The sequence below is a fragment of the Vipera berus genome (genome assembly GCF_964194415.1).
Source record: "Vipera berus genome assembly, chromosome: 3".
NCBI classification, from domain to species: Eukaryota; Metazoa; Chordata; class Lepidosauria; order Squamata; family Viperidae; genus Vipera; species Vipera berus.
The window spans coordinates 144,573,170-144,589,897 of record NC_138204.1 but is presented as its reverse complement, the minus strand read 5'-3'; the positions used below and the strand labels follow the sequence as shown (position 1 = coordinate 144,589,897).

General features: G+C 38.4%; 1 protein-coding gene across 9 annotated transcripts in view; it reads right to left on the bottom strand.

The window, feature by feature from the left end:
• PRP4K (pre-mRNA processing factor kinase PRP4K) overlaps positions 1 to 14,622 on the bottom strand; it is a 30,788-nt gene extending 16,166 nt beyond the window's left edge. For 8 of the 9 annotated variants that reach the window (XR_014025872.1, XR_014025873.1, XR_014025874.1 and 5 more), the window contains exons 1-5: positions 14,486 to 14,622; positions 9,721 to 10,911; positions 5,143 to 5,313; positions 4,357 to 4,509; positions 2,328 to 2,409 (exon numbers count right to left, since the gene is read on the bottom strand). Coding sequence is in view for 1 of the 9 variants with exons in the window: in XM_081323260.1 (XP_081179386.1) it covers positions 2,328 to 2,409; positions 4,357 to 4,509; positions 5,143 to 5,313; positions 9,721 to 10,911; positions 14,486 to 14,529 (1,641 nt within the window). In the remaining 8 variants the exon portion in view is untranslated. Of the gene's footprint in view, positions 1 to 2,327; positions 2,410 to 4,356; positions 4,510 to 5,142; positions 5,314 to 9,720; positions 10,912 to 13,807; positions 13,899 to 14,485 lie in introns of all 9 variants that reach the window. The other variant, XR_014025879.1, reaches the window with a different exon arrangement.
• Between the last annotated feature and the right edge of the window lie 2,106 nt (positions 14,623 to 16,728).

The following is a 16,728-nucleotide window of genomic DNA, read 5'->3' as shown; positions in this document are numbered from 1 at the left end:
TCTGGAAGCTTCAGCTGGTACAGAATGTGGCTGCGAAAGCAAATTTGGGCACCTCAGGTGGTGCACGTAATTCTTCATTATGTAAGTTGCACTGGGTGCCAATTTGCTTCCAGGTCCAAATCAAGGAGTTGGCTATGTGCTTTAAAGCTCTAAATGGCAGATACTCTTTTGGGAGTGTTTGAATCTGGCTCTTCCAACTCACTTAGAGCATATAACCTTGAAATTTGTTAGGACCTTAAAGCCCCCTCCCCCTGACTTTTAACTTTGTTCTATTCTTGTTTTAACTGGCTCCTCTTATTGAAATACATTATTTTTATTTTTAATTGTACACTGTCCAGAGTCATTCTGTGACTGAGATAGGTGGTCTCTACATTTGATATACTGTATGTTCCGGCGTATAAGACAACTTTTTAACCCATGAAAATCTTCTCAAAAGTCGGGGGTCGTCTTATACGCCGGGTGTTAGGGTTAGGGGCGGTTTTATTGTCCGATGTTACAGGAAAAAACAGAGGCAACACCCCTCCACACATACACACATGCAGGCAACCTCGGCAGCTCATTGATAGGGGGGGAGGAAGGGGGAGAGAATCACAAAATTGCTGTCTGTTGTCGAGCCCTGCAGGCCCGACACTACGCATTGGGTCTCGTTCCAAAAACAAGCCCTGCTTCACCTACTCACCCCCCCACACTGCACACGGCTCGCTCCATGACCCGGCGCTCCAACAAACAAGGGAGGAGGTCGCCCATAATCAGCAAGCCCGACTATCAGCTGATCGCCGGTTCCTGGCTCTGCAAACCTGACGACCAGCTGCTCCACGGCGTTTGCACACGCCTGCATCGCAGGGCTTTGCTGAGGACCCCGCAGGCACTCAGGAGGACAGCCCAGTCTGCCTTGCCGTACAGGGAGCCTGGGCACTACAAAACATGCTAGCTGTTCTCTTGCCTGCCGACGGACCTGTGCCGGGACTGCATGCTATAGCCTGCGCGCTGGAGGCAAGGGCCGGCTATTTTCCGTCGGTGTCAGATGGACCGGAGCCGGGGACTGCTGGAGGGCGGCCCTGGGACATGTGGACGAGCCCGCTGGAGCCAGATACGGATGGGGGGGCAGTTGGTTGGAGAGGGATAGGCACACACTGGGAGCACGTTAGCGTTTTCACCCGGGTTGGGGTAGAGGGGGTTTGGAGAAGAGTCACCCAGGATACTAACAGCAGCAAGGTTTACAACGCTGAAGTTGTCGAGAGTCGGAAGCATGTGGAGGTTAAAGAAACGCAGGCAGGCTCTGGATGCCGGAAGTGTACTTTGTACATTGCTAAGCACATTGATTTGTGCTTTAGATTGTAAGCTGCCCTGAGTCTTCGGAGAAGGGCGGGATATAAATGGGATTTTTTTAAAAAAATTGCATCTTGGAGACAGGGAGGGCTGGGCAGGCAGGGAGGGAGAGAGAGCTGACCCACCCAATCCAAGCAGACTTTGTATGCAGTGGGGTAGTCTTATACGGCGAGTATAGCCCAAACCCTATAATTTAACAGGAAAAGTAGGGGGTCGTCTTATACGCCCAGTCGTCTTATACGCCGGAAAATACGGTATAAAACAAATTAATATCTATCCAGCTAATTCTAGACTTAGAAATCCATTTAATACTGTATACTCCTGTATACAATAGCCTGGCATTTACTATGCAAGCCCTTTTTTCAGTGTATTTCTTCTTCTGCTTTCCTCTTTCAGCTACCACATATGTGGGGAGATACACAGTAGCAACCAATTATGTCAGAAAATGTTTGGAAATCCAAGGCCATTTTAGCATCTGTACACACTCTAGCAAGTATGAATTATCAGTTTTGAAGCTCACTATATTACTCCACTGGTTGCAATAACATACAGCAGCTGGTTGAGTTAACGTCCTGATAAAATGAATAAGACAATGATTCAACATGGAAATAGGCTTCTTTTCTATCCATAATGGGTAGACATCTAGCTCTACATACAATAGTAATATAAGTTTAATTACTCAGTTTTCATTAATTGCTTAATTTCTTTTGTGCAAGGTTACCTTTTTAAAAAAGGACCTACATTATAAATGTTTTAACAAACGTCACCCAGAGCCATTACTACTTTGAACAGTATGACTATTTTAACACCTGACAATTACAACCTAGTCTACATGACATCTTGAATTTACAAAACACTTTATTTAAAACGTTTATGTAGCTGCTCGTCTTATAGCAAACTCTGGACAGTTCCCAGATGATGCAAGTAAATGACATTTCTTCCAATACGCCTACTTAAAATTTTAGCCTGGTTTGAAAAGAATTAGCAATATAACAAACCTGCACAATTGCTTGCCTCTGCAATCTTCTTTGCTCTATTAGAGCTTCCTCATCTTCTTCTTCAACATCAAAGTCTTCAAGGCTATTATATAAATTAACAATTTGACATCTCAGGAGTACATGTACTGATACACGAACGTGTATTTCCAAAATAACATTCAACTTTCCTGGCCTGAAGTTCACAGAAAATTTCATCTCTGCCTTCAGGCAACAGCTATTTGTCTTTACCATATCTTAAAAGCTTCTTAATCAGAAACTCTTCCTGAAGAAAGCTGGTTAGAGGGAAAAGTGGATTTTCTCCACTATGGATGCATGTCCACTTTGGTAGTTCTCAACTCCAACACTATCGGGAAGTTCTACACTTGTATGGACAAGAATTGTTTCTTTTTAAGGAATTCCAAGGAACTGGAAACACTTTCCCCCTTTCATAATGAAATGTAGCTGCCTAGGTAAATTTGGGCTAGTCACACTCTCAGTCAGCTCACCTTACAGGGTTACTGTGGTGGGGAAAATGGAGGAAGGAAGGAAGATTAAGCGTGCTTGTTGCCTTGAGTTATTTATAAAAATAATAACAGGGGGAGGGGGGTTTAAGAAAAATACAATAAATATAAATTATATGACTTAAATTATGTTTATTCAGCTATTGTATGGGGAAGTCTAGTAATTCTTCCTGAATTTTTGTCTTAGTTCAACTGTGGTATTTCTCCCTCCCTCCATCCAATATTTATTTTCTGTATTTTTCTTCCGTGTGTGTGTGTGTGTGTGTGTGTGTGTGTGTGTGTCTTTACAAGTTTTACTCCTAAATATAAGTCAGTTTATATCACAAGAAGGACCTGTATCTCCTTTTAGTGGTCCTGGAGCCTCCTCCTATCATATGGGAGAAGGAACCACAAAGAATGGCCCCTACCTGTTCTATATCGTTATTCTGCATTAAAAAAATTTCCCTCAATTTTTAATGTAGTTCAAAAAGTTTATATCAACAATGTGCAAAGATCCTTCATTTCTGCAATATTTATAATATTAAAAACACTGCTTCTTATATAAGAAAACATTTTATTTAGAAAGTTGCATTACCAATTTTCTTTTTTATTATGTTACTATAAATCTTAATATATTGTGTTACTTCAATACATAGACATTTGTGTGTTATGATTGAAAACTATTAGCATTCTATATTTAGATAGCTTAGAATATTGAGAAGTGAGGGGAGAAAGAAAAAAATATTCTGTCAGTGTTAATTCAATTCAATTACGAGCATAACATTATTTGACTTCTTTGTCCAATGTTCAGTATAACATTGAAAAAGAACCGCTACAAGTCAGACCAAATTATTCATTATATAGTAGGTAAGCTGATTACCTTTAAATCTCCCTTGTACAGATAGTCGTCAATTTACCCTAGAACTATGGTTGTAAATCGTGGTAGTTGTTAAGCGAGCAACCCTATTTTATGTTTTTTTTGGGGGGGGCAGTCGCAAAGCAAACACAGTAGTTATCAATATTTTGATCAATCTTCAATAAAATCAAGATATATTCAGTTTGTGGCATTTTTAAAAAAATTAGTAAGGGGGGGGAATCAATGTAAAGTAACATTAGTCTAGCAAGAATTGTTCTTGACAGATCCATGCCGACCACTGCACTGCTTTTAAGGCGCTTACAAACAGCTCTCCTTATGATCTACTCTAACGTTTTCCCAACGTATTGATTGATACAGATATCTAACCTCCTACAATCATCTGGTACTTCACCTGTTTCCAGGACTTTTCATAATTAATATGTAAATATTCAGTTACATTATTAAACCACTCCAATACCAATCCAGAGTTTCTAGAGTTTAAAATAACTGAAAAAAATCATTTTCCCTAACATGTTTCTGTCCCATCCCACAACTACAACACTGGAACAGCATGACTAATGCAACAGAAGCAAATCCATTACAAGATACTTTACGTACTAGCTTGAACTCACAACTTAAGGCGTCTTATCATTCCAGCGTATCCCGCTATATATTGAGATATTGAAATACTTACTTGTCGTCAGATGAAGATTCTTGCTCAACCTTCATTCCTTCTGAAAGGCTTCCCTTAAATTTATCTTCTATTTTGCTCCTGCTCCGTCGTCTACGGCCACCTCGTGATCTGGATCGCCTTCTCAAACGAGATCTACTACGTCTACCCCTGTCTCTGAAAATGGATTTAACAAAATATGTACTTTTATAGCTAACATATTCATTTTGTTTGATACTATTATTTTACAATTCAAAGACTAAAATTGTTTAAAAGAGAGCACACATATGTATCACTGTTAAGATACCATAGTAAAGCTTTTCTGATATAGCAGTTACACCAGGGTATCATGATGTCTTTCAAAAATTTTCAAGTACAGTGTGGCAATCAGAAACTGCAGAACCTATAGAAAAACATGTAGATTAACAATCATATCTATTTTGCCAACCTTATTAGGATAACGTACTTTTTTATTCAAACATTTATTGGTAAAAGGAATATAGAGTAATCTGAAATGAAGTTTCAGCTGTGAAGTTGGAAAAGGTAAACTCACCTAGAAAGGAATCATTATTTTTTAGCATACAGATAGCACACAGTATTGCATCATGTAACAAAAGATAACACAACTCTTTCTTATTGCAGTGCATTACACATTCTCACAATCTGCTTCAGACAGACAAGAGATTTCTGGAAACAAACTTATTGTGATGGCAGGTAGAAACCAGATGGGGAGAATCCACTCCCTAATGTTGATGGAAAATACCACTTGTACAGTATTTATTTTGCTTATAAACTATACAGATTATATACCTCCTTCGAGGAGATCTACTTCGCCTTCTTGGAGACCGGCTACGTCGAAGTGGAGAGCGAGACCTTCGTCGAATTGGAGACCTGGATCTTCTTCTTGAAGGAGACCACCTAGGCGGACTGGCATCTTTTGATCGCTCTCTTCTAGAGAGGATGTCATCTCTAGTTCGGGTTCTTGAAACAGGTAAAAAAAGAAAAAGGAACTATAATCTTACATAAAAGCCACTTTAAAAGTTCAATCTGAATTAAACTAGAAAAGAATATTTAACAGATGAATTTAAAACAGAAGAAAAATGTTAAAGAATAGGATGATTTAGTTACCTAATTCAGACTTAGGATCTCATCTTCTCTGATGATTAACCACCTAACTGAGTTTTGACAAAAATGTAGTTCAAAAGCTTTACAGGTTATCAGGCTGGAAAGTTTTTCACAAGCTTTGAGGTAAGGAATGATATATAACTCAAGACTTATTTCCTATTTTACATTCTAAAACCAAGAATCTAGAAAATGGAAACTTAAATAACATTAAAGTGTTATTTCTAAAGAATGAAACAAGATTTATCAGCACCTAAATTTGCATGAAATATTTAAACTGCATGTTCATATACATTAATCTGAACCTTCTGCACTAGTGTTTATGTAGGTTTTAGGGGAAAAGGGGGACATATTTTAAAAACATACAATAAAGCAAAGATATCACTACTGTATAGATTCTTTCTCTGAAGTTTACAGTGATGCCAACAATACTAAAATTATTAATGTGTGTGACAGACCAGAGGAGGTATGTCTCTTTGTGAATTTGTCACGAAGACCCAGACAACTAAACAATCACTTTGTTTTAATGATAAGCAGAACCTGAAAATAGAAGTTAGCTTACCAAACCAAATGGGGGGTGCTAAACAGATAAAGAAAAAAACAGAACTCCATGAAAAGAAACAGAAAGACTCTGATAGAGGACACTTGTGGCTAACAAAATGGATCTAGAAAGTCTGGCAATATTGGCTGATCCTGAGATGGAGAGGCTGCATCTATATCAGCAGTTTTATTTTAAGAGAAGCTTCTCAAACGGAGCATTTACAATCCAGAAACCTATATTGGGGACTAGAACATACCTGCACAAGGTCCAGGTAGAGAAAGACCAAGTTCTACCAGCCAGAGACTAAACAAAAATGTAATTGCTGAGTATATGCATTTAAGCAGCATAACATTCACTAGAAAGTTCCCTTTAACATGTATTTTAAATCTCAAGCAATGGTTTTATTCCATCACTACTCACAATATATTTTAAACTTCCAATTGTGATTTTATTCCTACCCTGCTGGCTACTAGTAAAAATGGGCAACAGAAGGAAGAACCCCTTCCTTAGTTTACCTAATTGTAGATTATAGTTGTAAAATTAATCTGGAAATAATAAAGTGAAAATGCACAACAGGCTGCACTGTTATCCAAATAATTGTACAAAAATATTTTTAAATGTTAAGAATATGGTTTTTTAAAGCTATGAAAGTAAAGCCAGACTTTATTATCATAGCTTTACAATGATTACAATAATTTGGTTTCCCTAGAAAAATGAAAAAAGAAGCTATTTATGATAAATCCCAATATATAGTTTAGGGGTGGGGGAGACAGCTGAGGGGGCAAAAAAGTAACATTCCTTAACTATCACATATTTTGCTTTCCTCAGCAAAGAAATCTATTCTTTTTTGTCAATATATTGCATTGCATTTCACCAATATACATGATTCTGAAGATATAGTATAAGCATATCTATATAAGCAAAGAAGTGTGAACTTTATCCACTACTTTTCAAGACATAAATGGAACAAAAGTAGCATATATTTGAAATGTAGTACACTAGTCAATGTAAAAATAATATTTTACTTACACAAAAATGAGGAAAAAGATTCTTGCAATAAACAAAGCATATTATCAGCAAATTTAATCTCCTAATCATATAATACCTCCGTCATATTATACAACATATTACAGCAGTCTTAGGTTTTAGCAAAGCATTAGCTGCTGTCTACACTTAATCCTCACCTATTTTATTGCCTCTAGCAATACTGCAACTAATTCAACAGACATTAGTTTGCTTTCTCACATTCAGTATACTTAACCTTAATCATACTGTATAAAATACGACATAAGGAAAGCCTGAACATTTTGTTTTCCCCAAGTTTCAAAAGCTTCTCATCCCTGAGAAGTTTCTTCCTCTACAGTAACTTCCTTGAAGTTACCTATAATCCTAGTCAAGAGAATTCCTCTAGCATTTATGTTTATTTATGTCTACTTTGTACTTAACCATTACTATAGCTTAGATGTAAATTAAACTTAGTGAATTGGATCCAAATTTCTTATATTGGTGAAATGGACTTCTACATAAGAACAGAGCTGCCCTGCTAAATCAGACACTTGACCCATCTAATCCAACAGTTTCTTCTTACAGCAGCCAACCAATTGAGCAAAGTAGTTTAATAATATCCCCACACAGCAGATGGCCTTCAGAGGCAGTCACATTGCCATCAAGGTTAATATAACCTGTTTCCTGTAACTTCAATGGATTGGTTCAATCCTTTATGAAGCCAGCCAAGCTGATAGCTAGTACAACTCTCAAGTTGATGATTTTCTAAATTTAATTATGCACTGGGTTAAAAAAAATATTTTCTCTGTGCAGATTCTTCCAGTATTCCAATTTCATGATTCTGATTCTAGAATTTTGGGAAAGGAAAAATAACTTCTTGTCTATTTTATTCAAAATATCTATAATTCTGTATTCCTCAATCGTATCTCTTGTTTATCTCCTTTCTGTAAATCCCTAAGTATCACAACAGTTCTTCCCAGTTTAATTATTTAATAACGAATTAGTAAAATCTGATTTAAAAGTTATCATAAAAAGTATACAAACAACATATGGATAAAATGCATTTCTTATGGTTATTTGTAATCCACACAAATACATGAAAATCTTAAACTATAATTAAAAGATTACTGATATTGTTTCTATGTTAAATATGAAAGTTTTAGGTCAACTCAGTATTTTAGATTTGACCCTGTACCTATGCCTACATACATCACCAAAGCTCAGTCAAGAGGTTCAAAATCTAAGAATCTGTTGCTTCAACAGATTTTCACAGTATTTTCATGTACTTTTGTGAATTACATCTCACAACAATTATATACATAGAAATGAATTCCACTGAATTTGAAAATGCAGAAGACATATTTACATATTCAAAGACTGCATGCTAATGTAAGCATATTGACAGATATCACTGAACTAACTCCCAAAGTATAGCAACACAAACACTAATTAGATTCCAATTTACTAAGCAGCCTGAGGTTTATTTACTAAAAAATATTTTAATTTAAACTAGTTATCTAATCCATTTAGTTTGCTTATAAACTACAAATACAGAGGAATAAAGAGGACAAACCTAATGTCTTCTCTAAGAAAAGGTATGTCAGTAAAATTAGAATTCTCAAAATACAAATATATTTATTACTATATTCAGTGTTTTTCCGTTCTGAACAATACAACCACACCTCAGATTATAATACAACCTAGCAATTTATCTGCCAATTAGGACCAGATCAGGTGCTTCTGATACCTCTCTTGTTAATCTCTGAACTGTGCTGCCTCTGCAATTTGCCCTTATCAAAAAGTGTGGCTCTTTTATTATAACCATGTGCATTCACCCCAAAATATGAAAACCAGCACAATCCAAACATCACAGCCTATCCTTTCTACAATCGTTTACACTACCTTTGTTGACTGCGGGCATAGGGAAAGAGAACAGAATTTTTATCCCGATTCCTTAAAAGAATTTTCCTTCCCATCCAAATGCATGTACAAGTTACCTTAGACATAACCTTAAACATAACTAGACTTGATGACAGTTATATGATATACATTGCTCTTAATCCCTTCAATGTAAACTGACTCTTGCCATAGATACGCAGCTTCTTGAGTTTGATTAGCAGAATATATTCTTATACAAAATTATCTTTAGTCTGTTGATTTTTTTTGTACAGTAGCCATTAGGCAAGCAGTTGTTACTGAAAATAACAGAATAGTGCTGTAGCAGAAATCAATGAAAATGACTCAGTTCATAGTAATACAAGCCAGACTGACACTACAAAAATGAATAACGTGCTTACACATTCTAAGGTTTTCTACTGACTGCCAATTCACCCATTGTATTGCGTCCTATAAACAAATGTAATTGTTAAACTAAAACCCAGAAATAATAAATTAGTGTTCTTCTTGCAGCTTCCATCTTGGTATATGCCAGATCAAATATATCTTAAGCATTTATTCTTTATTGCACATTCTTTAGGTCCTCCCAGAATTCATCTTCTACAAACAGGACCCTTTATTCATGGACAGCTTGAAATATAACAAACGGCCCAAGAGGTTATATGAATTTTGCTGATTTCTTACATTCCAATATAATACATACCATCCTAAAGACAGATTTTTGGAGCATGCAAGGAGGAATATGGACAAGTTATCCTCCACCCACTCCCACTGTCACAATTGTGAGTGAAGTCTAAAACATTTATTTTTTTCATTAGCATTACCTGGGAGAAGAAAAACGTCTCCTTTCTGATTCTCTTCTTTTTCTGTCTGCTGATCTGCTCTTTGCTCTCCTACCAGGAGACCGATTTCGAGATGGTGATTTACTCTGTTTTGATCTCCGATCATTAAGCGGAGGTGATCTGCTGCGTCTTAGTTTGTCTCGTGGTTTCGGGGATAAACTTCTTCCTTTAGGACTACGACCAGGTCTTTTACTAGGAGACCTGTTTTCTTTACCTGATGACATATCTTTTGAAGGTGATTTGGTGAGCTTCTTTTCTTTTTCAGTCTCAGATCTCCTGGATTTTCGATCTTTCGATCTTGATTGTCTATCTTTGGATTTGCTTCTTTGTTCTATTGGGGATCTGGATCTTTTGCTACGATCTCTAATTTTATTTTCATTAATAACTGGAGATTTTTTACGGTCTCTTGATTTGATCTTATCTTCTGCTTTAGTTTTATCTTCAGGAGACCTTGATTTCCTATTTTTTTCTTGAGCGCGGGTTTTAAGGGTGGGAGATTTTGACTTTCCTATTTGATCTTGAGACTTTGTTCTTTTAGATGGGCTTTTAGTTTTTCTTTCTTTTGATTTACTTCTAGTAGCTTTCTCTTTTATACCATCAACTCCCGACTTGCTTTTCTTTTTATCAGACCTGTGTCGAGTTCGTTCTTTTGATCTGCTCTTACTGCGTTTCTTAGAACTCTTATTGTCTACAATCTCAAGCTTTCCCTTAATGTTTGAGGATTTATTTGCAGATCTAGTTCCATTTCTCACCTTATCATTGATTTCTCCTTCTTCTTCTGAACCTGACTCGTATCCTTGTAATATTAATCCCATCCCAGATTGAACCTTTCCTTCCATTAGCTCATTTTCAAGTTCAGCTTTTAATAATGCTCTTTGTTTCTCTAAATCTTCTAGAGGAGCTAAGAAGTCAATTTTAGCTCTTTTTGCCGGCCCATCTTCTTTATCAGAGACATCAGCAACCTCCTTTCGTTTATGTTTCTTATGTTTGTGCCTATGTTTATGCTTTTTGTCCTTATCTTCTTCTGAAGAATGTTTATGTTTCTTATGTTTGCCTCGATGTTTGTGTTTCTTTTTTTTATGTCGACTATGTTTAATTTGTGGCTGGTCTCCTTCTGAAATATCTCCATTTTCTTCATTTGCACTTCGCTCAGAAATATCAGCTTCTTCAAGTCTGTAAATATATTTCAAAAATCAGAATCTAAATAAATTTAAATCAACAAAATATTTTTATGCTATGCTTACCAATAAATTTTAAGATATTTAAACAATTTAAATCATTTTTAGGCAGAGATAGCAAAATGATCTGCTGGACATACGTATGTTCATTTCTACTGTTTAGATAAATGAATGTTATATGATAGAATTCAAATGACAAACTATGCAGAAAATGGGTGGAAATTGTTTCCAGTTATATAGATGTAATGATTTTCACACAAAAAGTATAAATGACAAAGAGTAAAATGAATTGCCAGGGACTCAGGTTTGATATCTTGTGACAGTAAAAATATTCTCCCTCTGACCAGTCTTTAACAAATGTTGATGGAAAGTTTTCTGGAAACAATATGTTGTATTTCAGAAAAGGCTGGTGCTTAAGATGTATGGTCCTTCCTTTACAGGTGATTGTTCCTGACATATTTAAAATACTTTGCAACTGCATATGATTTAACTGCTTATTCATCTCTTGTTTCTAATATTGAAACACAGGTTGCAAAATTCTTATAACATTTTTTCTCATCAGTTTTTATTTTTGAATTTGTATCTCACCTTTATTATTTTTATAAACAACTAAAGGCAGTGAATGTATCTAACACTCCTTTCTTCTCCTATTTTCTCAACAACAATCCTGTGAGGGCTGAGAGAAAGTGACTGGTCCAAAGTCACCCATTTGGCTTTCAAGCCTAAGGCAGGACTAGAATAGATATGTAGTTTACCCTTTTAAATCAGAAATCTCACTTTTATCAATATCTTTACCACTTGAGAAAACAATGAGGGAAATGAATAGGCATCCCCTCCCCCCAAATATTATATTTATGCCATCCTGCCATCAGATAAATTTTGTTTGACCAAATGATTGGCATGTGTTATGAAAACAATAAGAATCTAGCTTTGAATGAGAAAGTAGCAATTAATTTAATAACTGTAAACATGTCCAATTCAGCATGCACTATCCATGCATAAATTACTTATGTCTAATAACAAATCAATCTAGCTTGATTTTTTTAAAAACAATCTTTGGAAAACGGCCCCGCTTCTTGCAAAAGCTGCCGCGGCCCGTCTGCAAAGCTACCGCTTTCGGCAGCTTTGCAGACGGGCCGCAGCAGCTTTCGCAAGAAGCGGGGCCGCTGCCCGTTCGCACGGAGGTACGGAGACCTGCCAACGTTTGGGGAGGTGCGCGCGCTACCCATTCCGAGAGGTGCGCGCGCACCTCCCCAAACCTCCCCAAATGTCGGCAGGTCTCCGGACGGCGGCGGCTTGGGAGAGGTGCACGCGCACTCTGCAAACCGCCGCCATCCCATTTGCACAGCTACCGTGTTCGTCAATGTTTGACGAACGTGGCAGGTCTCCAGACAGGATGGCGGCGGTTTGGCGAGTGCGTGCACACTCTCCAAACCGCCACCATCCCGTTTGCACAGCTGCCGTGAACGCGGCATCTCCGGACGGGATGGCGGCGGCTTGGAGAGGTGTGCGCGCACCTCCGCCCTTCGGAAAGGTGCGCGCGCACCTCGGAACGGGCGGTGCCACTCTCCATTTGGAGAGGTGCGCGCGCACCACTGCCCGTTCGAAGAGGTGCGCGCGCACCGGGCGGCTGGGAGCCGCAGGAGATGGCTCAAAGAGCCGCATGCGGCTCCGGAGCCGCGGGTTGCCGACCCATGGTCTAATCAAATGGAACAGAACTTTAAAGAAGCTGAAGTTTAACATTTAGACACCATACTTTACTATCTCACTGTCAAAATGTTATTTAGTATGTCATCTTTATATCTTGAGGACCACTCGGAGGCTTCAACTGGTGCAGAATGCAGCCACGCGAGTTGTGTTGGGGGTCTCCCGATACTCCCATATTACACCTCTGCTCCGTGAGCTGCATTGGCTTCCGGTTGCCTTCCGGGTGAGATTCAAGGTACTGGTTATGACCTACTAAGCCCTACATGGTATGGGTCCGGAGTACCTTATGGAGCACCTGCGGCCGGCATCAACTTCCCTCCGCCCAGTGCGCTCCCACAGAGAGGGCCTCCTCAGGGTGCTGCCGTTCGGAGAATGCCGTCTGGTGACCCCCAGGGGGAGGGCGTTCTCTGTGGGTGCGCCTGACCTGTGGAACTGTTTACCGGTTGAGCTCCGGATGGCTCCCGACCTTCGCTCCTTCCGACGCGACCTAAAAACCTATTTGTTTGAACAAGCCGGCCTGGTCTGATGGGTTTTGTTTTAATTATTGTTTTAATGTAATTTATTTTCTGCATTTGGGCACTAGGGTTTAATTTGTTTTTAATTTCTGTATTTTGGGTATTTTGGTATTTATGTCCCTGTTCACCGGCCTGAGTCCTTCGGGAGAAGGGCGGTATACAAATCAAATAAAATAAATAAATAAATAAAATAAATAAATAAAATTGTTTATAGCTACAGAAATCCAGTCAAATTTAAGTTAATTTGGCAAGTTTTTATACATAAGATTGTGCACAAAGCACCTTAGAATCTAATACTAGCCAACTCATTATGCTTTTGAAGTCCAACTCCATTAATCTTAAGTGGGATAATATAGACTGGTCTCTAACACACTTCTTGTGTCTTGTGTAACTTGTTAAATCAGTCATGGAGAAGGATCAAATTCCTCTAATCTTACACAACACTATTGTAGTCCCCTATAGTTTTCAGGGAATCCAATTTGTGTCAAACTTTCATAAAGAGTAATATTTTTCACTTTTCAAGCAAACTGTCACCTGAAACACATTAGAATAAGCAGGGAAAAGCAAAATACAGAGATACAATATATCAACCTTACAGCTGACTAACAAAAAAAACCCTCTTTAAGTTCCTGGAGGCTCACATTTCCATGGCACCCAAGTCCCATTTACCTCAATCCTTTTTTTCCAATTTATTTTGAAATAAGTGTGCACGGGAACATTTAACTCGCTCTCGATTTTTGTTGTTGTTACCATCTTCCCTCTGTATAGAAGAAGGCGGCCGATCGCTCGTCAGATTATTCCTTCCGTGCATTTTTTTGTAGGTACATATTTGGGGATATCTTTGGAAAGGGACCCACGCACGCACCATGCTTCTACACAAGATTTAAAGAGGACAAAGACGACTTTCTTTCTTGAGTCGTTTCTTTCCTACACTCTCTTCCCCCCCCCCCTCCACTCTAGTCACAAGATCCTGAGGAGGGCATTAGAAGTTAGCAAGCCCGTGCAGGCGAAAGCAAAGACTTGGACGGAGACTCCAAGTATATTGTTAAGGTCTTCATCTCCCAACTAAGCAGAGAAACGATAAAGCGACAGGAAGGTCTGAACCGTATGACTAAAGATGACGGGCCGGGCAAAGGGAAGGCCGGCCTCCGTACTTGAGAAGAAGCCAGAACTCCGGGATCAGGCCCAAGGCAAGGCCGCCTCGCGACCGTTATAACAGCTCGTCGTTGGCGCGTTCTAGGCCCTCCGCTCGCTTTTCGCCTCTCGTTTCCTCCCATTTCCCCGTAAGCGAAGCGCGGCTAACGAGGCCAGACCTAGTTTTCATCTTCAAAGAAAGCGTAGCCTTACCCGTGCCCCCGCATTCCCAACTCCACCAACGTCGGGGCAGCCATTTTGAACTCCCAAACTCCTTCTTCGCCGCCACCGCACAGGGCCCGGTGAGGAGGTTGGAGTGCGGCGCATGCGCACTAGGAACACAACCCCCCCCCTCGGGCGACAGAAGGGGAAGGCGGAAATACTTGCTGGTCGTTTCAGAAACCGGAAATAAGGTAAACATCGCGAGCCTGGAGATAGGGGAATAATTTCCGAGGAATAGGAGATCGGACGACTAAGGGTTTATTGGTGTCTATACTTCCGGCTCTTTGTTCAATTGACAAAAGTGCGGCATGTCCGAGGCAAGGAAGTACCCCGAGACGCCGTTGAGAAGAATGAGCATTTTTCTATTTCGCATATAATTATGAATGTTCTTGTCCCGGACATGGCAGAATAGAATAGAAATAGGAATAGGAATAGGATAGAATAAGGAATTGGAATAGGAATAGAATCTTAGAGGTCTTCTAGTCCAGCCCCTGCTTAAGCAGGAGACCCTATCATTTCAGACAAGTGGCTATTCAGTCTCTTCTTAAAGTCCTGTCATGACTTTCATTAGGCTCAGCTAATCTCAATGTACACATGTACTTTGACAATAAAGGTTTATTATTATTATTATTATTATTATTATTATTATTATTATTATTATTATTATTATTATTATTATTATTATTATTATTATTATTATTATTATTATTATTATTATTATTATTATGCATCCACGAGTTCTGACGGCAAGCTGTTCCACAGTTTAATTGTTCTCACTTTTAGGAAGTTTCTCCTTAATTTCAGGTTGCTTCTCTCCTTGATTAGTTTCCATCCAGTGTTTCTTGTTTTGCCTTCTGGTGCTTTGAAGAATAACCCTCTTTTTTGTGGCAGCCCTTCAAAATGCCAGGATACTGCTATCATGTTATTCCTAGTCCTTTTCTCTAGACTGGCCATATCCAGTTCCTGCAACCCTGATCCAATGAACACAGAAAGCTAGAAAATACGGGGTTTTTTTTATACATCCTGGGCAATAGTGGGACATTCTGTTTATAGGGAGCATCTATAAAGGGCATGCTCTAGCAACAGGCGTAAGTCATGTGCAAAGCAAAATACAATTGTGGTATAGTTAACATGAATTTAATCCCCACTTTAGTAACAAAAGTTTCTGCTGCTGATTATCGCCTCAAGGGGTTGATCAGTCTTTATCTGGTCTGGGGATGACTGAAGTGATAGTATTTTTTTAAAGTGTCATTAAATCATTTTTGACTCCCAGCAACCACATAGATTGCTCTATGAATGTCGATTAATAAGTACAGTAAAACTCCAAAGGCCCCTTGGACTAACACAGCCATAAAATAACCTAGTATTTTTTAGCAGCTCTGTCTGTAGGATGTGTTTTCGGTGTTTTGGACTTATATATTCTTCAAATATATAGTAAATTTATTTTGTGAAGAAGGCACAAGTGATGCTTAGAATTCAGCAAAAGTTAAACAATGGGATGTTGTTAAATCATGAATTTAATTGTTTTATTAAATCATGGATGCAAATGTACATTTGGATTATCAACGTATTTTTTTTTAAAAAACCTGAATTTTAACAGTAGCTTGCTGTGTTAAGATTGATATAAAGATTACTTGCAACCCTGTTTTGAAGCAATTTCTACTCTCTCTGTTAAAACTTTGATAGGCAGTTCTTCACCTGCATGCAGTTTTGGATTTCTAAATTGGAAAACGCTGGAAAGCCCTGGTGTAAAAGCAGTAGGAGACCAGTCCAGTCCAGGGGTTCTGGATGGCCTCTCCTGTTAAACAGAGTGGAATATCCTTTTCTGTCTCTCTGCCCTGGATTATCTTGTGTGCATGATATTTTAGAGAGTATCCTGATCTGTTTTTCAATATAAAGGAATGATTGAAAAAGGGTGAAGAATCAGCGCTGACTTTGCAAAGTGTTTTAATGAATTCTGGCTTTAAGAACAATGAGCTATATCTAGTACTTGGGTTCTTTAATTAAAACAGTTGTGTTACTAGTTGACAAAATTGAATTTTTGGTGGTTTTGTGGATTGTAAATGAATTCATATAAACAGGCCACCAATATATTAAGATACTAGCACCAGAAATCATGAGACAGATTATTCTTTTTTACTTCTGGTAGACTTGTTTACTTTTCTGCCTTAAAGAAGAGTGAACTTAATTTCAATGTCAGATGCTTCTCTCTGCAATGTTAAAGTTATGTGAAT